Source organism: Oenanthe melanoleuca, chromosome 2 (genome assembly GCF_029582105.1).
Source record: "Oenanthe melanoleuca isolate GR-GAL-2019-014 chromosome 2, OMel1.0, whole genome shotgun sequence".
NCBI classification, from domain to species: domain Eukaryota; kingdom Metazoa; phylum Chordata; class Aves; order Passeriformes; family Muscicapidae; genus Oenanthe; species Oenanthe melanoleuca.
In genome coordinates, this window is record NC_079335.1 from 81,030,671 (window position 1) to 81,056,183 (window position 25,513).

At 38.6% G+C, this 25,513-nt stretch overlaps 1 protein-coding gene across 2 annotated transcripts in view; it reads left to right on the forward strand.

The window, feature by feature from the left end:
• The window catches only part of MYLK4 (myosin light chain kinase family member 4), a 79,303-nt gene that overhangs the window by 26,152 nt on the left and 27,638 nt on the right, over positions 1 to 25,513 (forward strand). The window contains exon 1 of one of the 2 annotated variants that reach the window (XM_056485732.1): positions 20,488 to 21,159. The exons of the other annotated variant lie outside the window; for it this stretch is intronic. Within the exon in view, the coding sequence (XP_056341707.1) occupies positions 20,515 to 21,159 (645 nt within the window). The 5' untranslated portion in view covers positions 20,488 to 20,514. Of the gene's footprint in view, positions 1 to 20,487; positions 21,160 to 25,513 lie in introns of those variants that run through there. 2 annotated transcript variants of the gene reach the window in all.

The window sequence follows — 25,513 nt, forward strand, 5'->3', positions numbered from 1 at the left end:
AAAATTGTGGTCAAGTGAGAGTTTCAGATGTGCACCAGAAATGTAAATTCTTTGGTTTATGAAGCTGCAAATTTTAAAATACATTAGCTGCACTCATTTATCTTTATTCTTTTCCAATGCTTTCATACTCATTTCCCCTAAAAGTGGCCCACCACCTCTGTTTTGTTGAGCTTTGGCTGTTCCTTCTGGTATTCATATTAGTAGGACAGTATGGGAGACAGGAACTCAGACCAACATTCCTCCAGTGTCTGAGCATCCGTTTAAAATCAGCAATGAATGCAGTATATATGCACTGCTATCTGATTGAATGTAGTAAGGTAGAAAATGTTTGAAAGATTGTTCCCACTAATGATTCTCTGAATGCAATGAAAGGAGAAAAGAAAATTACATTCAGGTGAGCTGTGATTTATGGATTACATAGGATGTAAACCTTCAAACCTAGAGGCTTTTGTTTTTATTAGGAACTGTTACCAAACCTTTGTCTTTTTTACCAGTTCCTGATCCTAATGCAGGTAATCCTGCCCTTGTTTCCTAAGAAAATCTGCGGTTTTCATGAGTTGCAGTAATAGGTGTCCCACTGTGTGCCCATCACCATAGCTGTGTTAGCTTACAGGTGTTCAGGGAGAGTGTCTGCAAGACCAGTAAGAGAAGCAAGCTGACCTGCAAAATGAGGCTCTCATGTGTAGGCAGGCACATCTAACCCCTCAGCAGTCTGCCAGTTGCTCTGCTTGGAATTAGTTGACACAAGACTAAGTTTTTCTCCAGCAGAGACAAGTCCTCAGCAGCTAGCTATGGGTGTTTTTCAAATACTCTACAAGTGATATTTAATTTCTGTCTCACCACAGGTCCTGCATCTTAGGTAACTTGCCTGCAATATTTTTTTCTTTTCTTTTGAGAGGCTGATGAAGAGCAACTACAGTTCACAGTGACCTCCAGTGGTGAAAACCCTCTTCTGGAAGAAGAACAGAGCTACTAGCCAATTCTGTCTGAAAGTCATTCATCAGAGGGTTTACATGAATGCAGCTTCACTTCTACACAGCATAATACATTCCAATTTATCATGTTTTGTGCTATGTTTCTATTGTTGCTTTTAAAACATAATCTTGGATTTTTCTTCTTTCTGCTCTTTCTTGTTGCAAAATCTTTTTACTTTTTGGGTTGACAATAGTTGATAATGGTCCCACTGGAGCCATACTATATATGAGCTATGAAGCATTGCTTGATTAGGTGTCTCCTGGTATAATGGCATGAAATCAGTTCTGTTCTTCTTTCCCTCAGAAATCTTGATTTTTTTTATAGTTGGCTTGATGCTCATAATTTCCTTAAAGCTTCTTCTACATCTTTCTTTCTGTCTTTTCAATATATTTACATATGTTGTTCATTGAGAACTTTTTCCATTTCCCTTAAGATGGTTTCTTCAGTGGTCTGTGTGGAGAGTTGATTCTGCAAAGGTTTAGCCATCTGGATAGCTTAGACCCCACAAATAGTGTGAAAGAGTGGATTTTTGGAATTGATAATGCTGGAATGTGCCATTGAGAGTGAAGGGAAAATGTTTCCATATTCTTCAAGGCAGAATATACCTTTTTGCTTTAGAGTCCTTCATAGCAATTTTAATAGAGGAATGTTTGTCTATGCCTGCACTGGCTTCTATACTACGGGCAGCATGAAATAACCTGCATTCTTTACTTCTACTTCTCAACATTACTGACCTTTCCCTGTAGAAAATAGACAGCTATCTTCAGGAGTGAAAATGGATCTGGATTCTACAAAGAGCAGTCAAGGTAATTTGTGGTTTTACAGGGGTGGGGAGGAAATTTTTGGGGGTTAATATGACACAGGAATCACTTGCCTTTCCCAGATGATTTCCATTCTTTTGTACTTCATATACCAAGTAAATGTGCTCTGTGCTAGACATGCAAGGGATCAGAAATCAGCAGGCCTGAGACACCTGCTGTGAATGTAAATCTACATGTGCATTACTTGAGTGGACATCTTCTGAGCTGCCAATATGGTTATACTGGGAGTTGCCTTTTCCTGGGAATATCTAGATAAACAGAATAAAACCCAAACATGAAGATCAGGTTTCAGAATTTGCACAGCCTTGTTTTCTGATTTTCTGAACTAGGTTTTGCTGATTATTATGGATCTTTCATTTTCATGGGCTTTCTTTGGACTTCTGAGATGGTATTTGAGAGGTTGTTGGAGTGCCTTGTCTTCCTCTGGATAGTCTACAATTTGGAAAACAAACTGAACATTTAAACAACACTGCAGAGCAGCTCACTGAAAAGATAAGAGTACAAAATGTTCTACTACTAACTGTGTTTGAGCTGACTCTTCTCTAAATTCTTCCCAAACAGATCAGCTGGGTGCTGTTGTATTTCTTTTACAGAGATTTGCTGTACCTTTGTCACAACCCCAGTGACTGATAGTGAAAGATCCTGTTGTCATTGTAAAAGAAAAGGGTGTGCTTACCACATTTCTGCAGTGCTTACTCTGTATATGGAAATATTCAAATCCTGTAGGGAGGGAGGCTGGGTGTCATGCTGGCAAGGTGCTTCCTAGCTTCCTGGCAATCTCCCTGTAGCCTGCTCCTAGTGAACCCTGTAAATGCCCAGAATTTGAATGCTTATTTCTCATAGCTGTGGAGTAAACATGTATAAAAATAGTCCATGCATCTCATTGTCCAGGCTGGCAAAAAAGCAAGGCTCAGATTGGAGTTGAGGTGAAGAATTGGTGATAGACATAACTATGGATAGTTCTGCTGTGGCAGGCATGTGCTGCTCTCCCTGTAAGGTTTCACTGGTAATCTCTGGACAGTGGAACACAGACATCAGGTTTCATGCCTTTCTGAGACCATGGACCACTGAAGAGATGCTGATGGTGTCAGAGCAGCTTGAAAAGTTAGAAGACTGTAGTTGTCAGCAGAACAGCAGGTGTTGTAGTGACAAAGGTTCAGACCTATGACATGAAATGTAGTGGTGCAATGGCTGTAGCTGGCTCTGCTCTTCTGGCTTATAAATCATTTACATCAAAGCTAACTGGGAACTGGAGCACCTGCAGATGATGATGAGTCCTGGAGGCTTATGAGACCTTCTAATAGTGATGTTTAGTGATATGAATACTAACTATAATGAGTCCACCTCTCCACAATTGTTTCTGTTCCTTAAATGGCTCCAGTCATATTTCTTTATCCCTGTTAATAATAGATGGGATTTACAGATGGCTCATATGCCAAGGACTTAATACCAAGCACTATCAAAAGGTGTCAGAGCTTCAAACCATAGTTTTGGATATTCTCCATGAACCTACTTGTGCCAGTACTTTCCAGAAGTGCTTCCTGAGGACAATGGTGTTTCCTTTTTTGGTTCAGCAGTGGTAGGCATCTTGACAATGAATTGCTTTCTGGGTGATTCTTGAGAATCACAAGATAATCTTTATGGACCAATGCAAACGAATTAGAATACATGGTTATAAGCTGCCCATCCTATCTTAAAATCTACAGATCTGTGGCTTTGTGTATTAGCTTAAGAAAAAAAGGTAAAGCTGCTTGCATGCACCAACATTACTTCCCAGCTCAAGATGAAGCAGGGCAGAAACAAGATTTGTGTTTTCAGATAAGGAATGAATGATATCACTATAAACAGAATTTCTGATGCATTCCTTAGAAACTTCAATCTATCCCACCTTGGATGAAGGAAAGCTGGGATACAAGCCACTGAAGCTCTTTGCAATGTAAAGGCATTTGCAGGGTTTCATGTTTCAAATGACAATTATATTTACCCTTAGTTTGGGAGGCAAGGTGGGGAGAGAGGAAAGAGGGAATAGATTTATTTTTATTTTTTTTTCTTTCTACCTGTCTTTCTTCATTGTATGTTGTTGCTTCAGATTCTTTTGTTAAGTATTAAAAAAAAAAAACAAAACAACAAACCCACTAAATTTTAAAACGATTGTACTCAAATAGTCTGTCGTGAACTTAGGCAGACTAACTTACCAGGATCTCCCTACTTAGCCTTCACATATTTAGTATTAGCACGTGGATTAAGTCAATGATTCTTTGAATGTTTCTTCTTACTTTGAGAGCCTAAGGGTTGCTGTGCATGGAGTTAGTGAGAGGCAGAGAGCATGCTCATGGTGGGTGTACTGTCATGTCCAAACACCTAAGTTACAAGATTCAACAGATTTGCACAAAATACTTCTGAACAGCAACATGAACACAGTGATAATGTGTTTGAGAGGTGCAGATGGCTGACTGGTCCTCAATATTTAAGTTAGAATCATGTATTAAGATTTCAAAGGATCACGTCTCTTTGTATGTTGCTCATGGCTTTGTGTCCACAGCAGTAGGCAATCATATGAGCTCTTCTTCAGAAAGTGGAAAGGTTAAAAGAGACTGCTTACTTTAACTATCATTAACTCAAAAGAGGCATAATTATTCTTTCTGTTGGTGTAATGCTTATCCACTCCACTCCAGCTCTGATAATGTCCATGACTGTTAAAGTTACTCCTGTGGAGAGCTTTCAGAGTAACAGTCTGTGCATTTTCATGGCTTGATGCTTCCTTCCAATCTCAAAGCTCTCAGCATGTTATGAATCCTCTGAAAGATGTGTCTGTAGTATTATCCCTGTTTGAAAAAAAAGGGAGAAAATTAATCAGAAAGGTATTACACAACTTTCTTAGGGGGATTCACAGCAAGTAATACTGACTTTAGTTCCCTGTTATTTTCCCATGATCTCAAAAATCTGAACCTGAAACAAGATACAAATAAGAGGAAATATTTAATTTTTTAAATATGAAAAAAAAAAATTCCTAGTTTATTTTTTCTCCCATTTTTCTTTTTTAATTCATGTTCTACTACAGTTTCATCTAAGTCTTACAGCACTGGGCATATTGATAGTATGAGCAAGAGTGCACTGACAAGTCCTTGAAATTTGGTCCAGGAAACTGGACCTTTTCAAGAAATCATGCTTCTTCAGCTCCCTTCAGGAGCCCTGCCATGCTAGTTTGGGATGTTTTCCAGTCATTACATGCATTCAGGGTGTATTCCTTAAGAAATCATACAAGTATTTATACACTGAGCAGGAAGCCCAAGGCATGACTACCAGTGTCTGAAAAGATTAGCTGCACACACAGAATTGCAGGTGCTGCCTGCCCAGAGACACACCTGCATGAACAAATCAATGTTTGGCCACTCCCAGTGGTGAAGCTGTGGAGACACAGCCTCCCCACTGAGGTTTGGGGTGGAATCTGCTCCCTGCTCTGCCACACGACTCTTCATTCCTGGCGGTAACAGTGCTGATCCCTGATACTTGATTCTGGATAGTGGCAATGCAGACATCTGAGCCTTCATGCTTGATCTCTGACACTGGGTCTCTATTAGGAAAATTACTGGTACTTGATCTGCCTGATTACAGCTACTTGATATATGGTGATGTTCTCCATTCTGGCATGTTTACCACTGAAAGTAAACTTGAAACAACTAGTACAGCAGAACCAACGAATTGAAGAATTTTGCTGTGCTCTGCAGATACTGTGGATGAATGAATGAGGATGTTGATGTTAAAAAATGCCATTTTTTAAGGAAAATAGCAGGAAGTTGTGATGCAGGGTTAAAAGGAGAAAATAAACAGGAAATATTTTTAAAAAGTGCAGATCCCAGCACTTCTACCTGTTGTCAAAGTTTCATGCTCTGCCTTAACTCTGTATGCTGTGTTCAACACAGACTAACATCTAAAACCAAAATTAGCTTCCTTCAGCTTTATGTAAAATTGTCTTTTTATGACAAACTTAGTTGAGTCTATTTCACAGTAAGTACATTTCAGTTCTGTCAGTGCATTTCCAGAAGATAGAAAAAGCCTTTGACTAAGCAAGCTAGCTGAAATTAGTTTGCGAAGAAATTTATAATCTGACTCATTTCATAAGGTTTTGAATTTCATTGTAGTAATTTCACACCCTTGAAGAGAGGGCTGAAAAAGAAAAACTGCACTGAAGTGGAAAATAGACATGCTTCATTCCAGTAGGGTTGCAAGTATTGCTCTGCCTTCTTCCCTAGTTTTACTTGGAAAAGCACATCATGTGTTGATCAGTCTTCTGTTTTCATGAGCCATCATTTTCCAGCACATTCCAGTGTTTTGTTTCAAAACTCTTTGGTTGACTCCAGTGACAACTATTTTTAATTCTCATGTTGGATCATATGAATTGGTCAGGGAATAGAGGCTTGTGCTCTGAATAATCACAGTTCATTTTCCATAGTGTCAGATGAAAAATTTAGGTTAAAAAAAATGCATCAGTCACGAAATTGAATCCCAGAGGCAGAAAGGTGAGTGAGGTCATGGCAAAGCTTCCAAATGTTTCCAGGTGCAAGCACTATGTTCTAGTGGCAGAAAGAAAGGCTTACAGGCTATAAAGCAGGGCTTTCCATGTGAGTATTTTTGATTTAGAGCTTGGCTGGCATCCCAGCTGCAGGTGACTAGTAGCATTATCTAAAACTGGGGTACATGAGATGGATTCTTACCCAGGGAGACCTTCTGAGCTTCAGTCAGAGATCAGACCATGGCCAGAAGTTATTCCATGCTATTGCCTCTAATGCAACTCTCCTAATTTTGTCCAATGCCTTTTTATCTGCCCTTATTCCACCACCCCATCAATTTCCTGTGTCAGTAAGTTCCTCCACTAGTAATTAGTGTGAGAATCTATTGTTTCTGATTTGAAACTGATGTGCAGTGCTTTGTTTTGATTGTCTGTATCCTCTTGCACTGGGAGAAATGGCAGTCATCTTGTCATAGCAATCATGGTTTTCTAGAGCTGTGGTACTTCTTACAGGTGTATATATGACTCTTCAGTAAGCATAAGGATTACTTAGAAACTGTAAATTTCTTTTTAAAAAAAGGGGAGGGAAAGAAATAGAACAGGGAGAGGAATTAACTATTTTATGAAACCATTAAACCAGCTAAGCAGACTAATAAAAAACTTAACAGCATAGCCTAATTGTGAAGTGAGATTGCTCTGTGAAATTGCCCCACCTTTCCAAAGACTGTGGATTTTTTCCAGGTTCTGAAAATTGCCTTTCCAAAGAGTGAAAAAGTATTTTGAGAAGAACAATCCCTTTTGATTATCTGTGTTGTATAGCAGAGTGATTAAACAATTTTTGGTTTCTGATCAGTTCTCATATATTTCCTACCCTTAGGACAAGATTTAATCCATGATTTCTGCCGATGACATTTTTCCAAGCAACATTCATGACTTACATGATAGAAGTAATGATGAAAATGCCATCTGCCACATCTTCTCACAAAATGAAACCCCCACTATTTGATGTTCTGAGATGAGAACTCAGAATGAAATGAAACTCTCCTGTTTCTTTGTGCTCTTTCATTAGAGCCTAACCCAACAGTGCAGTAGAAGGAAGGTTACAAGGCTGGCTCTTCCCCAGGATAGGGACAGACATAAGCAATACTGAAAGCCATGATTCAAGTTTTTGTGATGACAGACTTTTTTCTAAGCTTTGTTGTAGCGAGGGCAAAAGGTGAGATTAGTCTTCTCTGCCCCTAGTCCTTGAAACAAAGGACAAAAAGTCCTTCTTTAGTCAGGAAGGAGACCAATACCACTTAGGACACCGCTTTCCATTTGTCTACTATCATAATCTCATAATTTGGGGTTGAACTGTCCTGCAGGCATTGCTTTTTTTTTCTCCCTTGACTATACAGAATGACAGCCTTTGGCCAAACATCTGTAGATGACTCGAGTTATATTACGGGTTCTGTATCTTCATTTCCCCTGTGTTTATACTCTTCTTTAACTGGTGTAATAGCTGGCTATCCTACTGAGGAGAAGAGGAAAGCCAGACAGGGGTATCAGTAAGGCTTTATCTATCTCTGCTTTCCTTTCAAATAGGAGAGAGAAAGAGGATGCTACTTGTATCTGTGATCCCCAAAAATATTACAGAGTTTAAAAGGTAAAAAGGCCTATAACATAGGCTTTCATCAGTTGCATGAAATGAGAAGGGACCATTTTTATCTTTCAGTCTGCCCTTCCATGGTGTAGAGGCCATGGAAATTGGCCAGGGGAGTTTCTGTATAGAACCCAAAAACTTGTGATCAAATTAGAGTGTGTAACGTTAATGGAGTTCTGTAAATAGAAACAGGGAACAAATGAGGATAGGTCAGGAGAAGAGAGGAAAGTGACTTTGAGGTAAGAGGAGAGTTTGTTTCATAACATGACTGCTCTTCTCGTGTTTCCCTGTCCCTGAAGCGGTCACTAGACACTCAGGAATCCAGATCTGATCTTTCATTAACCTAAATACAACTAACCTATTCTAAGCAATGTTATGTTTCCTTTTTCCAATACAAAAAATACGTAACAATTTAGCCTGAAAGCACTTCAATAAATGCAAAAGGCCTGGCTTCTAGGAAATGTTAAATTTCTTGTATTGCATAGGTATAATGTTTGTCTTACTTCTGCTGTATTTTCAAGTCAGTTTCCTATTTGTGAAGTTTATTAAATATTATACTTTTCATAGCATAGGATGTTCACTATGGTCATTTGTGCAATGCAACAAGAGCCCTAACTTTTCTGGTTACTGTTTCTTTGTATTTTAACCATTCAAATTTAGAGAGCCTATAGCCCCTCTTATGCAGAAGTGGACAAGTTACAGGTGCAAGAAAACTATGCTGCCTAAATGTCATCACCCCCATCCAGATAGTGATTGGGCCAACTACATGGAGCAAGTGGGGAAAAGTAAGGGTACAAACTGCTCACCTCTCTTTCTTTTTGCTGGACAAATTCCTAGGAGAGCACTGCTCTGACCACCCGTTTCACTAGGAATCTAGGCCTGTTTACCAGTGCACGTTGCTGGTGTCCTGCATGAATTGTTCATTCAGAATGCTCTTTTCTTCAGCTTCTGAAGGGTTCCCACTCTTATCACACAGCAGCACAGTGTTGTTCTCACCTGAACACTCCAGAAGGCTTTGGAGTTCTGAAGTTCACACAGTAAGCATGAACAGCAGGCATGGCTTCTCCCCAAAGGCTTTTCAAAAAGCAGTCAGAAATGCTTCTGGATGCACCTGGTGACATCAGATGGCGAAACACTGAAACATGAATACTGTCAGCAAAAGTTACCTTGCACCTGTTCTGGCCACCTCTGTGGATGGACCCTCCTAAATGGTTCATACTTCAGTTCTGGTGTTAAAATCATCCTCATAAAACTAATACTGTATCCCACAGCAAGGACCAAGCAAAGGCTTAAAGCCTCCACTTTGGTGGCCTGCAGGTGTGCACTGTAGCAGAGCAGGTGACAACAGAAAAAGCACAATGTGTGCATTTTGGCAAAGGAGTGATACAACTGCTGAGCTTCAGTAGACAGACTGAGTTCATTGGTTTGGTTCTTCTGTACTCACTGAGAGAAAATATCTGGCCTTCAGCACTTGTGATCTAGCTTAAGCCGTTCTGTTAACACAAGGCTTTTTTTTGGACTCTAACTTAATAGTCCTGACTACTGAGTTCTTTAAAGTCCAATGTAAGACTGCATCAGACTTTATGGAAGAAATAAGAAAGACTAGACTTTGATAGTTGTATGAAATCAGGGATTTAAGAGGTAGGACTGCAAGGGTGGAAGTGATAAAATGTGGTGAGGCTTCTCAGCAGGCAGAGAACTAATAAAATATTTTTTCCTAAAAAGCATTTCCTCAGTATTTACAGGCTGAAACTCATTAATATTCAGGAATATTAATGAATGAGTAAGACCATCCTCTGTTTAATTAGCCAACTTCTGTAACGCTGGTGCATGTTATTATTTACTCAAACTCCCTTGCAGATTTATCCAGTGTTACATGTTGATAAAATTTCTACCAAAAAAACCTTCTGTCTGGGAAAAGCTACAGCTGGGCAAGGGAAGTGCGGTTTTTGCTTAGCTAGTTGGCACAAAGTTTAAATCTTTTATGATTTTAACCTGTGCATTAAGGTGGGGAAATAGTTGTTTCAGTTGTGGGCACTGTGATCCAACTCTGTGTACTTTGAGTCACTGTACACATGAGATACCCATACTGACCTTTGAAAGGAGATTTCCTGCAGATTACCAGAAAATAAAACCTTAGCTCTTCTTTCCTGAATGACACAGCTGTTATTTCATTGCTGGCCTGCCTTAAGGAACAGTGCTTCCCAAGAAAAGCACTTGAAGTTGAAAATTGGCAAAGGTGCAGCCTCAGAGTTTCTCCCCCAATTCTTATAGACTATCTTAACATCTGGATGCATAGTACTTTTTTGGGACCTTCCTGGATGGTAAACAGAAGCCTGTTTACAACAGCTTGACTTTCAGAACTTTTGTTTCTTCTTATTTAGTACATTCTTCCTTGTGATACTTTGCTCCATTTAAACAATTCTTGATTTACTCTAGCATGCCTAAAGGGTGTCATAGACAGAAGTGAAAGCATGGGAAGAAAAGATATCAAGGATCCATTTGCCAGGGCCACTGTGGGTTCTTGAAGGTGAAAGAAGCATCTGCAAGGTAAATCCTACTCAAACTCCCTGCGTCTGCCAGGAAAATCCTCATCCTCTAGCTAAGGCAAATACTTGGCAGCAAGAGTCCTCTCTTCAGATTTTGTGTAAATGATCATAAGAATATATTTAGTACACATCTACACATTTAGTAAACATCTTTAAAATTTTGGTTTTTCTTGAAAATAATTTAATTTGAAATTTCTCACAACAATAAGGCCAAGACTGATATCAGAAGTTTTCAAGCTGAACAAAACCTGACAAATTAAAACAAAAAAGCTTTATTATACAAGATATTTGGGGAATCTCATCTTGCTTTGTATATCAGTGTCCTGCCAGCTACCAGAGAACTTTTTAGAACTCACCATGTAATGCAAAATTGAAGAAGTGACATGCAGAGTCTCTGTAACAGCTGTTGATATTCCTAATTTGCTGAATGTCTTTGGTTGGGCACTAAATGTGGCTAATCTTTGCAGCCAGGTGGCTGGGCATCTGGAATAATCATTTAGTTTAAATATGTGGGGTTTAAAGGAGACAAAAATAGGTGATGATTTTGATGGCTTTCGAAGTTCTGCTGTAAGGCTGGGAACTTGCCATGTTTCATTTTTGAATGAAACACTTTAGGGGTGAAAACAGCTAAAAGAGAAGACATGTAGCTAAAAGGCATTTCTGTTGCTGAAAATATCCACTAGTGCAAAATGGTATTAGCATGTGCAGCCTGGGCAAGACAGGAAGACAAGGAAAAAGATTTCTGTAACCTTTATTTACCTCATGTCCATTTAGTCTGTCATGAAATTGAGCAGAGTGGGCAGCTTGTATTGATATAAAACAAATAGATCAAAGGGGAGACATACTTTAATGCTTAGATTCCTTATTTTAGGGCTTTTTAATATGGATCAGAAGCTAAATTTTAGGTAACACCCTTCCTTTGAATTCTTCATCCCTAAACCAGAAAGTAATGCTATGGAAACTTGCCAGGGTCAGGTTACAATCTGTTAAAATATCAACATTCACCAGAATTAGTCAACCCTGCAGATAAAATAAGCTCAAATTGCCCCTTTTCTGAAAACACTGGTTGCCACTATATGCATCTTATGGTGCTTTTTCTTTTTGCTTCTACACAGTCCTGGATTCTGACATCCATGCCTAATATGAATGTGCCATTTATTTCCCTTTTTCTGATGCTAGATTTTCAAGAGATGATTAGAGGCATTTTCTGTAAGTAGCTTTTTATGCTGATTTACTTAGTTGAAGTCTGTTTAATTCCAAATCTGGTTGCAGTCATACTGGTAAAAAAATGTTTGCTTCAGCAGAGTCTGCCTGGATAAATAACTAGTGAGCCCTGGCTTGCTTATAGAGGGAGAGAATTCCCTTTTTTTTTTTTGGTGCAGTAAGTGTATGGTACAGAATTGGGCTAGTAGTAGCTGTGGGTAGTGTTTACTGTTATTCTAAAGAAACAAACAAGCAAAAATCCATAAAATTTCCTTCCCACTTCTGCACTGCTATAGCTGGTCTCACAGTAGAAGGCAGCAGGGATGAAACCACCATGAGTGAAAACAAATCAGTAGTCATTCATGAGAACACTGCATTCCCCTCTTTGCCTCCCTGGCATCTTCACTAGCCTGGTAGTGTTATCTTTTGGGGTGTTCTTATAGCAGAGAATGTGGGTTGACTCTGAGGATATCAGAAGATGATTGCCTTTGCATTGTAAGTTTGTAAAGCCAGCTGATCACAGAGTGACAGCCGGAGGCACACATGGGTCTTGTTTGCTCTGCCTGATGAGTGGGCAGTCACCCCAGAGGATGCCCACTGTTTCTGACCAGGGCCCTGCTATTTTGTGCTGGACAGTAGGTAAGTTTTGCAGCTTGAAGAAAGCTGAGCTATCAATGTGTTTCTTCTGGAGAGGATAATACATACTTTTTTTAAACTTCTACCTCCCAACAGGAGAGGCAGCTCTGGGGCTCTTCTCCGCAGCTCTTTTAAAGATCTTTTAATCAGTACAGTTTCCCTGTCTCACTGAAATTGCATTTACTGTATTTTTAGTATGTTCTGGTAGAGCAAAAGGTGTAACTTACATCCAGTTTTCCATATAACCACTTCTGATGACTGTCCCTTTCAAGTCTTTTCAGCCTATCCATCCTGAATTAACTTTTTTGTAAGAAAAGGCCTTTTGTAGTTTATAAATTTTAATACAGGATGCTAGCTGCCAGAAAGTTTTGGATTGAAACCAAAGATTTTAACCAGCCTACCCACCAGATGAAATGAGGTATAGCTCCTGCTGCACCTGGAGACAGTACTTCTTTCATTGCTCTGTTTCAGAGTTATGACACCTCTGCTTTAGCCTCAGAAAGTCAGGAATTTTCCTTTAAACAGGCTTCCTGGAAATAGAGTTTTAGGCTATTAATGGGTAATTTATCACACAGTATTTTTCAGCCTCAAGAAACTCTGGGTTTTGAGGTTTGTTTTGTTTTTAGTGTAGTTAATTGGGGACAGCTAAGCAAAGGTGAGACTCTTGATGTGATATCTTGACAGCAGGAGATGATAGTGGAGACCAACCCTCAGTGAAAGAACACTGTGCACTTTGATGGCAAAGTGCTTTGAACTTTGGCTGTTAAGCAGAAAGATGCTGATTTTGGTGGCTTTTATGTGCTGTGCAGCTCTTATTCATCCAAAGAAACCCATTAACACTGGGATGCCATGTATGAGTTAGTTGTTCTTGACCTGGATACATGCTGCACCGTGCAACCTGCAGCTACACAATGTTTTCTGTGCAAGTGCTTTTCCATATGAAGGAGATCTGCAGAGTTCCAGACTACAAGAGATTTTCCCCCCAAAACATGGATAGTGCCTTCTGTTATCATTTTCATCTTCAAAGATATTTTCTACAGAAGGCTATACTGGTCAATTAACATTTATTTTTCTGTAAATGTTGGTCACATAAATGCTCACGGAGAGGCTTAAAATTTGAAGGTTGTAGGATATCTGAAAGACCAGTACTAGACATCTGCAGATTGATCACTGAAGTGTGTTGGGATCTCTCTGTAGTTTGTTTCAGGAGCTTTCTCTCATCATTATCCCTAGGATATTCCAGGGTACTTAGTTACCAGAGTTATTAGAGTAAAGGAAGTCAGAATTCATAATTAATTAACAGGTCGTAGAGTAGTTGTGTGCGGAGAGCCCTGTGGAGCAGTAAATTCCCTAGTCCTACCTCATGAAGTTCAGTGCCAGACTTTTCTTGCTGTGTGCTCCTGCACTGTATGAAGCTGTTTCCTTTTCTGACCCTAAGCAGAGCTGCAGACAAGTGTTTTGGGCAGACCCCAGAGAAGCCATAAAGGTGTATCACTTATGATACAGTATGTCACTTCATCTTCGGCATGCAGTTATTTCAGCCCCCATGGTGAAGCAGTCCAACATGACTGCTGATTGTAGAAATAGATCCTTTCAGATCAATTTCCTCATCTATCCTGATGGATCTTTTTTGATTGGGAAGGGTGGGAGGAATGGGGGCAGAGGGAAGAGAATGTTTTTTCTGTTCTACCATCAGGGACATCTGTGATCTTTCAGCAAACAGCATGACTTTCTGAATCTGGTTCATAGCTTTCATGCTTGCTTTCTAATCTGTTTCAGAGCTGGGCAGCTGTAAGCTTATACTGTTTCTTAGGGAGATGTTTTTGTGCACTAGAGAAAGAGCAGAAGTGCTTTAGCTCCCACATGCATTTCTGTGTACAGACATTCTCAGCTTTGTGACTAGCACATGGAAATCTTTGAGTATTTTGGATAGTGATTTAACTCTTTCCCAAACTCTCAAGATGTTCCTTCTATGAGGCATATGAAGATATGGATCTTACTGAGACTTCTACATAAATATTCTGTGCATGATATAAAGGTCTTCTTCAAAACACCTTATTTGCAAATTATTAAAGAAGACAGGCTTTTTTGCTATGGATGTCTACAGTTTATGACCACTATCACTATAGGGAAAAATACAAAGATATGATTTATCTCTAAAACACAATTGGTGATTCAGAAATAAAAGATACTATTGGAACTCCTCTGCTATGTGTGCTGTAGCCAGTCCAACCACAAAATATGCATTGCTGGAAAAAATCTGAGAACAAAGTCTGCATTTCTCTTGATCAGAATTTCAGAAAAAGGTGTGGTTTCTTGGTTGTTTGGTATTTCTTTTAATCTGTAGAAGATAGATAATTAGAATAATAAATTTGAACTAAAATTCATAAAAGTAGGGTAACAAATATTCCCTGACTTTTCTTAATTTATGAATGAGTTTTCATTAAGTGAATTCAGATCAACCATAGGATAAAAGCTGAAGATGAAACAGTAGTCAGGATGACGAGAGAGAATTAATTTTAAGGAAGGAAGAAGAATACGAAAGTTCCAGATATGTAGAGCAAGGATATATAAGGCATGAAGTAGACATTTAAAAGAATAAAAATAAATGGGAAGTCAGCAGAAAAATAAGGTAATTGTAGATAATCTTCCAAAGAAGGATTATCTACAAATTTTCTACAATTTTCTACAATTATTTTAACTCATTGAAATATAAAACAATGGGTAGTAATTTTGTTATGTGGGATCCTGAAAAGCATCCTGCTGTATGTTTATGAAGTTTTTCTTTTCTCTATCCAGAGGTTTTATTTTAAATATTTAAGCAAATTTTTTTTTAATAGAAAAGAAGATTCATATATTCTCAGGAAAGCAAAATCTTACATTGTTTTCTGGGAGATACAGTATAACATGTAAGCTTGTACCATTTTCACACATGAATTTATTAAAAATCCACAAACACAGAATATATTGTTTTCTTTTCATCTAGGAAGGCAGCTTCTTCAGAAAAATACTCAAGAAAAAAATCCCCCCATTTTTCTCAATGCTGATCATTTCTAGGAAATGATAAAATGTTTTTGTGTGCAATGTAGCTATATATTCGAGAGAACACTCAGAGGGAAATGCAATAATAAACTTCAAATACATTAAATGTATTTGCAAAAGAGAAGAGAACAGATTTTTCTAGTCATGTATAGATGATACAGGAAGAAATCAACTTCAATTGCACCAAGGGAAATTTAGATAGTATTTTTGGAAAACTCAGAAAGTCAATCAGAGCTAATTGTTCACATACCTGCAGCCCACTCCCCTTCATATATTCCCTATGTAAACCCAGTCTTTGCCAGGGCACAGGTACAGAAATGTCAGGAAAACACGAGTGAGGAATGGCTGGAATGTGGAGTGTGCATCTCACATGTGCTGCAAACTCATGCATGGCAGGTGGCCCCATGTTATTTCTGAGGGAAAAACACCCCAGTCCTCCATTGCAGTTAAATATTAAATTGGACTTGAGAGTTTTGGAGATACCTTGTTTAGAACAACTCAATATTGATGAATGTGTACCATATTCTCCAGATAAAGTTCAGTTGTAGCAGTTGTCCACAAAATATGGCATATCCTGATACATGGCTTACAGCCCCAAAAAGTTGGAATAAGATTCTACAAGTAAAACATTTCCACTGTGCTCTTGTTTATTATGTTTGATGCCAGCAGACCTAAATTTATGAGGTACTTTGTTTGGACCTTTAATTGTTAGGAAAAGTAAGGAACTGAGCTGAACTTAATTGAGAAGACTCAGTCTAAAAAAGCATGGAGGGAGAGAGTAACTCCTGACAATATGGGTCCAGTAGAACAAGATAAGGTAAGGCAGGGTAGATAACAGCTCAGCTGTATGATCAGAGGACCAAGAATTGATGAAAATTTAGTGAACAACTTTTTTAAGCAGAAAGCAGACATTCTTTGGACTGAAAAATTTTCATGTGAAATTAAAAGAACACAAATATTACATATTTTTACAACTTTTACTAATTAGAAACTGTTTGGATATTTTGGGCAATGATTTTTTTTTCTTTTTTTTTTTCTCTAATGTCTGTGAGACTGAGATCCAAACACTGTGGAACTGAGGTCTTCCTGCTTTTTACAGGCTTTGGGGCAGAATGTGCTAAAAGCTTGGTCAGGGCATCTCTGAGCTGGAGGATAACAGGCAGCTAATAGAGCTAGGGAGCAAATAGCTATGCTGGGATAATTTCCTAATGCTAGCCAGCTTTCCATATTTGTTGTGCAGAGAAAATAAGACTGGCTGAAATTGAGTTCTAGAGGGAAATCAGAAGGAAAACTTTACTTCTCCAGTCTGTCCAATCTTCACCAATAGCCAGTTTAACTATACCTATACATAAGGTACAAAGTTCTATGGCATCTCTTGCAGGCTCACTGTATCATATCTGCAGATATGTTAAAAATATGAAAGCCACAGTAGGAGCAATGTATCCATTGGTGCTTCATTGATATTTCTTCCAAATTTTCAGTGCCATGACACTTGGAAAATTGTATATGCTGCTTTAAGGCTTTTTCCAACTGATCTTGAAGAGAACGACAGGTTAATTTTTCTTTTATGTAAAAGCTGCTCAAAAGAATTCATCATCATTGTATAAAAGAAATTAAGCTGTGTGGCAGATTATCAAATACCATACATTTTCTCAGTTGATTAGCAGGTGTTTGTTACACCTGTGTGCAAAAATTCCCAGGATTCAATGGCAGCCTTTGAACTGACATTGCCATTCCCACGGTGCAGCAGCCTAGTGTTAATATTCTGAATTACAGTATTATGCAATATTGGGAACGTGGGGAATCATTAAAACTAGTGGAATTGCTTTCTTTCTAATGTATCTCAATCAGTTGTGTTTCTTTGTTTTCAATTCATGTAAGGTAATCATTCCTGCAGCTCACACCCTTAGTTTCCAAAAGACTTTTGAGCATCTTTGGTGCTGTGCTAATCCAGTGATCAGTCATCACTAAAATTTGTGAGATGAAAATAAGAATGCTGTTATATGAGCTGATTTTGTGCATTAATGATAGGTACAGGTGCCAAGAGATTATCTTAGTCACTAGAAAAACTGCATTCAGCTATTTGTTTGTTAGAAATGGCTTGAATTATTTACATATAGTATTATTGAATTTCATAATGTAGCAGTAATAACTCACAGCATTAAGAAGGAAATTTTCAAATACTTTAAATCACACTATTTTTTACAGAACAATTTCCCTTAAGTAATTAATTTTCACTGAACTCCTGAAAAGCATCTGGATATGTAAGGTTATTTCTGGTTTACAGACCAAGAGGCAGGGATCACAGATTCCCAGCTGTGAAGAAGTTACTGACAAGAGCTTTCTGAGCCTACAAAGCAAGCTGATGTTAGTTTTCTTTCATTTATTCGTATTTTTAAGACCCTACATAGCAATTCTCTCTTCCAGTTCATTTCAGCTTCAGACATACTTTAGCTGCTAACATACTGATGAGCTTTTAATGAAGCATTTATATAGTTTGCTTTCTACCCTTTCACTGTATGTCATGGTAAAATATTAAATCAGTAGGACTTTACAGATGATACTTGATAATAGGATCTTACCTCACAGAGTTTAAAATTTTTATTAGTGTTTATAGTACTGGTTTGAGGTATTTCACATAGTATTTCCCTGGGCAACTGTTAGGAGATTTAAATGTTTAACATATGTGGCTGTGCACAGTAATATAACTCAGGATTTTACCATTGCTATCTGTATGTCCTTTTCTTTATTTCTTTTAATAATTTCTTGATTTAGCAAATTGTTCCTTTTGAATAGGAACCTTGTACTTAACAGTCTTTGCCTATGAAACTCCCCACACCAGGAGTCCTAGCTGAATGGGTGGCAAGATCTAATAAACCTTTTACCTTTTTTCTGTGTGTGCAGGGAGGGCAGAGGAGAGGGGGAAGCTGACTGTGAACTCCTGCAGGGATGTTTCATCCAAGATAAATGGCTTTTCAAATCTGGCCAGTTAACTGACATGCAAATGCATCTTCTGGAAGTTTGTGTCCAGCAGGGGCTTCTACAGATATGAAACTGTCAGGAGAGTTTAATTCATATTTCTAGCATATAACAAAAAGGGCTTCAAACAAAACTACTTTGCTGGAACTGATGTGATATTCTTTGCTTTGTTATTACTTCCTCTTTTTTAACTGCTGTCCTGTATATTTTTCTTTTCATGAAATAGAGATCTTTAAATAGTTAGGTTTTTTTAATCCCGTTTCCTATTTTAAAAAAAATTAACCTTCTCAGTGAATATGCTGTGCATGGTAACACATGATTACCTCTTGGTAATGTCTGTTATTTAAAGAAGAGATTTCAATCCATATTTTAGGGTCATGCATGAACAAAGTTCACTTTCAGTTGCAGTAACATGCTGATCCCAGGAGGTGACAAATGTACTTATGAACCTGCAGTAACCGGAGAACACGCTCCTGAATTAGCTTATCCTTATCAACACTGACTACATGTTGAGTCACAAATGATTGTGGGAGAATGCCTTTGGAAGCTTTTGGAAACTTCAGCTGTGACTGACTCTAAAAGACATGTTTGGCACCTAAAATTGAAGAGAAGACCATGTAATTTTGAAAGACTATTTAGTGTGTTAGAAGTGTGTTTGAAAGACTGTTTAGTGTGTATTCAGAACTCATTCTGTCCCTTACCAAATTATCCCTCATGCTCCCTGTTTAAAGGATGGAGAAACTGAGGTTGGCAAGAGAAATGGTTCACAGGGATCCCAAAAGAAGCTCTTGATCCTTTGAGCAGGACAACAGTCTGGCTGTTTGTCAACCAGCTGGCCAACTTTATGTGTTTATTTCTATAAAACATGTGGCAACAGTGCAGACTGACCTATGTGTGGTCAATCTATGACAGTCATTTGCCAAGGTAGCTGTTTCTTTATGTTTCAGAGGCAGCCTGTGTCCATCAAACTGATCAGTACTGATTTATTTCTTCCTCCTATGGAGTATAGCTGACTTGAGATGAGAAATTCTCGTTTTATTCTTTCTTTATATTCTGTTTTCATTTTTATAACCAATACGAAAGGTGTTCAATGATTCAGACCTACCCTTAGGGGAAGCCTGTTACCAGTAATGAAATTTCTTTTTTGTCCAACGTTGTCTTTCTGAAAGAAACAGAAGTCTTTTGCAAAAGCAAAACTTAAATATAATGTCTGAGTTAGGAATATTAATCACTGATCATGAGATATTTACTCTCAGGCAAATAAAGAAAAGAGCTGAATCTCTATCAAATGTTCCATTTTGGTATTTGGATGACCAGATCATAGTAAAACATAAACTTCTTAATTTGTGGCAAATTAGAACAGCCTTAATAAATACAGAACTAAATGAAGATATAAGCTATGGAGCTAATTACTTGTGCATATAGAGCTGGCTACGTGGTAGCTGAGACACAGGAGAGATAAAAAGGCTTTGATATTTTTTTCCAAAATACTTGCATTCCAGCATCTCCTTCTTGTTTTATTTTCTTTAATGTATTTATTTTTTAACCACTCTGTTGACTTCCTGCCTGGCATAATAGGCTTTTTGAGGCATAGAAGTTTTCATTTGAAAAGTTTACCTTAAAACATAGCAATTTCAAGCAGCCACATTCAAGTTCCCTGTAAGGACCCTTATTCTCTTCAGAGAGGGGATTACATTACATACTAGGCTTTTGAAAAGCAACAGCACCATTGCCAAAGTCTATCTCCCCTTAATGACTTCTCATGTGTCGTGTAGCCTTTTTGCTGTCAAATGCCATTGGAGTGCAAATAGTTTGGTCCTTGCTAGGGCATGGACCTTGCTAGGGCAGTGACCTGCATGTCACTGAACCGAGTGCATTTAGGATATGCATCTCTATATTCACTTCATTTGGAAGTAGATAGATATATATTATATATATACGTAAAGAAAAGAATGGATGAAAGGCATTTTTTGTTAAATAATTTGCTCTTTTCTCTGTTTTAGTCAAATACATGAGAGTAGTTTATAAATTAGTTGTGCTGGAGTTGCCAAACTTGGCTGTATATCTGAGCAGCCTGGATGGAAAGCCCTTGCAACTGATATTGTCCTCAAGCAGCTGATCATCAGAGCATTTCCTTCCCATACCCAAACCAGCAAAATGACCACATCCAGCAGGCAGAGCTCTTCTACGACTATGGTCAACAACCTGGCCAAAATATTTGATCCAAACACTTTGCAAAACCAAGGGCCAGGTAATGGAATGGAACCTCCTCAAACTCTTCATGCTGAGAGAAGTGATGTCAGCACATCTGAAAGTGTCAACATCATGGATGTGAAGTTTGCCTCCCTTGAAGAGAAAATTGATAAATTGTTGACTCTGCAAGAGAATGTCCTTAAGAAGCTTAACAGTGTTTCCCAAGAAATCTGTTGCATCGAAAAAGACATGGAGATGGTAAAGGCAGAAACATCTGAACCTGGATCGAGGATGGAGAGAAACAAAAAAATGAAAAATAATGAAGTGAAGAGACTTTGCCTTAAAATGAAAAAATCTCTTTCTGATATAAACAAGAAGGCAGAGCAGCAGGTTAAAAGGCTAGATGGACTTGAACAAAGTGTTTCTGGACTACAGAAACTTGTAGGACCACTGGTAGAGAGGGTGAAAACATTAATAATTCATAATTCAACTGTAAAACATCATGTTAAAAAACGTAAAGCTTGCAAGGCAGGAGCTGGACATCCCTTTAGGATGCACGTTTTCTCGGAGACAACAGCTGGTGATCTGCTCAAGGAGAAGAATGAAAAGGTGAGCCCAGGTTTGTGTTTCATCTTGGCAGGAATCATTGCAAGCTACGGAAATGTTCTGCTACATGCTCAGCTTTTTCGTTTTGTTGACCTTTAAGAAAGAACAACCAATGTGCTCTAAAAGTGAAAAATATAAGAACCAGCTGAGCAAGTTTCAGTGGAAAAATTCTTCTTGTTATACAGACCTTCATTTTTCTCTAATTATTGCTTTGCAGCTGTAAAACATAACAACAAAGAACATAAAAAAGATTGACAAACATGAGTAGTCTTGGGTCCTGCCCATGAATTTTATGATGATCTTTTCTGGATTTATAATTATCTGGGGGAATCAAGTTGCAGCAGTCACATTATGCGCACCAAGGTCTAGAGATTAGTGGAACTGGTAAAAAGCCTCCTTGGGTCAGGGCATGTACATATGTTTGTCCTTTATTTCAGAGAACATCTTAAGTGTGCTGTTCCAATCTGGTATTTCTCTCTATTGGTGAGGACTAGGGGACTTCTAAACTGGGATCTGAGGTAGGGTTACTGTAACTGGAGCTGTGGCTTGTGTAAACTTCCCTGGGTAAAAAATGCCTCTGTTACCATAATGAGAGTTTCATCATGTTCTTTAAAGTTCAGATTAAAAGACACCAAAAATCTCTTGAAAGTATCTCTTGACTCTAATAAGTTCTTGCAAAGTAGTTTGAGTATTCTTTTTTGGTAAATAAAATTAAGGAATTTCTTCTGACAAAGTATATTGGTATTTAATTATCCCACTGTGAACCAAAAAGGTTGCTTTTCATATTTTGTTTCATTTTCTTAATTTTTTTTCTCCCAAAAAGTCACGGGCAGGCTTTACTCTTTAGTTCAATTAAAGAATAGTTCTTGAGTTTGTTTTTCTAAAGTTTTTGAGCAGGAAAATCATGTGAAGGTATTACTGGAAACAGCATTCCTTGAAGAAAAGAACACTGCACCCGATATTACTCAGAATGTCCTGGTCAGTAAACCCCATGCTTTTCAGCTTGGTTACCCTTAGGCAACCTTTCTTCTTAGATAGACAAGAAACATTTGAGCCTTCAAAGGAAACTATAAAAATATCAGTCAGTGCTGAGTAGCAGCAGAGGAGCATCTTGTAAAGCTCTGTCAGCTGAACTGACCGATCTGTCACTATGTAAGGATATAAATTGTACAGCCTTGTTTCCAGAGCATCATTAACTGAAGAGAAAAATAGCTTCCTTGCCAAAGAAGACTGACAACAAAAATTGTTATTACAGGCCCTTCTTGTACACCAGGCTGGACTGGTTAAAAAAAAAAAAAGAATTTTAATAGGAGAGAAGTTTTCTTGTTTTACACAATTACATTGATAAGAAAAGGTTATTTATTTTGAGCATCTGAGTTTAAGGTTTCTTTTACTTTTCAAAACATTAATGAAAACATCTGTTGTAAAAGCCCCATTGGAGCGAGACCCACAGATCATCTCTGTAATGCTGCCATCAGTGCAGTTTGTGGTAGAAACCTTCTTACCTTGGTGAAAGTACATAGTCATCTAAATTATTTATAAATGTAAACTGAATCAGGCCTGGCATGTTAATGAACTGGCACCTCCTGGAGACCAGAGTAGGTGCAAGGCTTGCTGCAATAAAAGCACAGGGTTGGAGAAAGGAGAAGACCTTGCTGGCTTTGCTAGTGAGTTTGTAGGAACCAATGGGTGTAGCAGAACAGGATGAGCTGTGCTGCTGACAGGTCAGAGGGGAGCCAGGGTGGCAGAGATGCAGGTGCCCCCCAAGGAGAGTTCAGGGCTTTAAAATACCTGGAAGTAGAGGAAAGGGACCTTGAACATGATGGAAACAGAGGCAGCCTACAGACAAAGATCCAATAAAGAGATGAGCAAGTGGAGTCTGTCTTTTCCCAACAGCAGCTATATTTGTAATTCCCTCACTGACTCATTTTTGTTTCTGCAGATTCTTGGCGATGTTGAGTGGACTCTGTAGGAACTTGTCTAGCATGTGGGCTTAGGGAAAGGCAGCATGAGCATGTCTGGAATCATGCTGATGATATTATTATGTTGTTTATATTTTGTTTGTTTTATGAGATAGCATACATATGTTAGCTTGTCATTACCTCCTCTCTGTGTCTTTGATTTATTAGAAAAGGGCCATCATAAAATTACCAAGCTATCCTGTGAACAACAGCTGGCTTTGGTAAACACTTAGTCATCTTATGTTTAAGTAAAAACAGACTTGAAGTCAGCCTTGCATTAGGAGTAACAGAACAAGGAATGATATCCTTCAGCAGAGACTGCTGAGCCTGGCTATCAGCTTAGTAGGAGATAGTGTGTACCAGCATTTAGGGCAAACAGACTCTCCTCTGGGTGAGAAGGAAAGGACAGGATCTCTGGGGAAGTTAGTCAAAGTACTAAAGTGGTCCATGAGACACTGCAAAGCTGATTGCTTGTGCCTCCATATTTGAATTACATCTACATATTTTTTCTATATGTTTTATATGGTTGTGATTAAAGTTAAAAGAAAAGGAATAGAAAAATAGGGTATTTCACCCTTGCAGAGTTTTACACCTGAAATGCACCGATAATATCTGGTGACATAGCAATGAACAAATTTACCCAAATGTGCAGATATCAATCCTTGCTTCTCTTAACAGAATCCTCGTTCCTGTCTCTGGTCCCACATGATAGTTTTGAACAGTGCTGACCCCACAGAAGTGCAACCTGCCAGGCAGCAAGAACATCCATTGTATCATAGGTGGACTTTTTGTGGCAGCACTGAGCGACCCTTCAATCCTGTTAGACATGTACAGTTCTATTCTGTTTCTGTACGGCCATGAACAAGGCAATCCAATCACTGCAGTTAGTTCAGGACAGTGCCCACTTCTGTGCACTACTGGAGATGATCAGATGTTTTGGATGATGTTCCTGTTTGTCATCCACTCTGCTGCAGCTATGAATAAATGCCATCTCTTGGTTATAATAGCTGAGCTGTCGGCAAAATGTTTGTCTGTCCCCAGCCTGCTTCTGCAAAATAATCCAACCATAATTTATGAATGAATTACTAGTAGGTGGTGCAGTAGGTGGCCATGGGTACAACTGGATAAGGCAATGAATAGTGTTGACATACTGCTCACCTGCCTTTCCATCCTTCCTCCTCTAGAGAGGTGCTGCTCTTTACTTAACGTAGTACTGTTTTTTAAATTTTTCCTAACTGTCTGTTTTTACAGAACTATATTATGTAGAGACCTGTGAAAGAGGCAGAACAGAGAGGGGAGAGGGGGTATGAGAGAGAGGTAAAGAAGGGGTATAAGCGTCAGGGGTGTGTAAACTTTCTCCCAGCATCAGCAGCAGCTGTAACAGTTTCCTAATCACAGGCTCCACAGGCACATTTTGTGCTCTTGCAAAACATAGAGATTGCTCTCTTCTGAAGCAAATTTCTGCTTTCCTGCCTTTTACTGCCATCCTGAAATACCTCCACTGCCTCATACAGGGGCTTAGTTTATTTCTGGCTTGGGTTGAAGTTGTAATATGGTGTAGCTTGGAGACACTTCATGCTTTGTTGATGCTGCCAAATGTGTCCCAGCCGTTTTCCACTGAGTGCAGCATGACCTTATCACCACATGTCTGAGAGAAGTAGTGTGTATTACTTGTCATTTAAGTTATTTTGTCACTATTGCCACTCAGGGAAATCAGCGGTTCTACAATAAATGTCTTTAAAAGCCTTGAGGTTTTCCTCAAATTCACCTTTTTAAGTAGTCTCTGATAATCCTGTTGCAAAATGTTCCTGTCTGTAACTCCATTTTCAGTCCTACTTCTTCCACTTAAAAAGAAAGAGGGTAAAATAATACTTCACTTATTTCCTCCAAATTAAAGAGTTTAGAGATTCTGTGCTATTAACCTGCAAATACTCATCTGGAGAGTCAGAAAGTCCATTTTGTTGCCGTTATAAAGTAGTGTTGAACTTCCTGCAGTTGCCTGCAGGTGTCTGTAACTTTGGTTTCCTGGCATTTCTACAGGCTTTGCTGTAGGAATAACAACTATTAGCAGTTTGGAGCTGTTTCCCACACTAAAGACACTCCAGCAGTTGGAGCTGTGTTTTCTGCTTGAGCCCTCTGTACCTCCTGTGCAGGTATCACACTGCAATTGCAGGTCACTGCTACTTTAGTAGGGAACCCACAATGAAACTGCTGTTTGGCACGTGTTTTAAGATCCATTCATCCTCAGCCTATAACTGTTCTGATTCCTTCATTTTGCCTACAAATGCTAACAGGTCCCTTATGTATTATTTAAATTCTCTCCGAAATGGCTGTGTTCTGTGTATTTTTCATCTTTCAGCCAAATAGGTGGGAAATGTTTTTTTTAAATTTTTTTT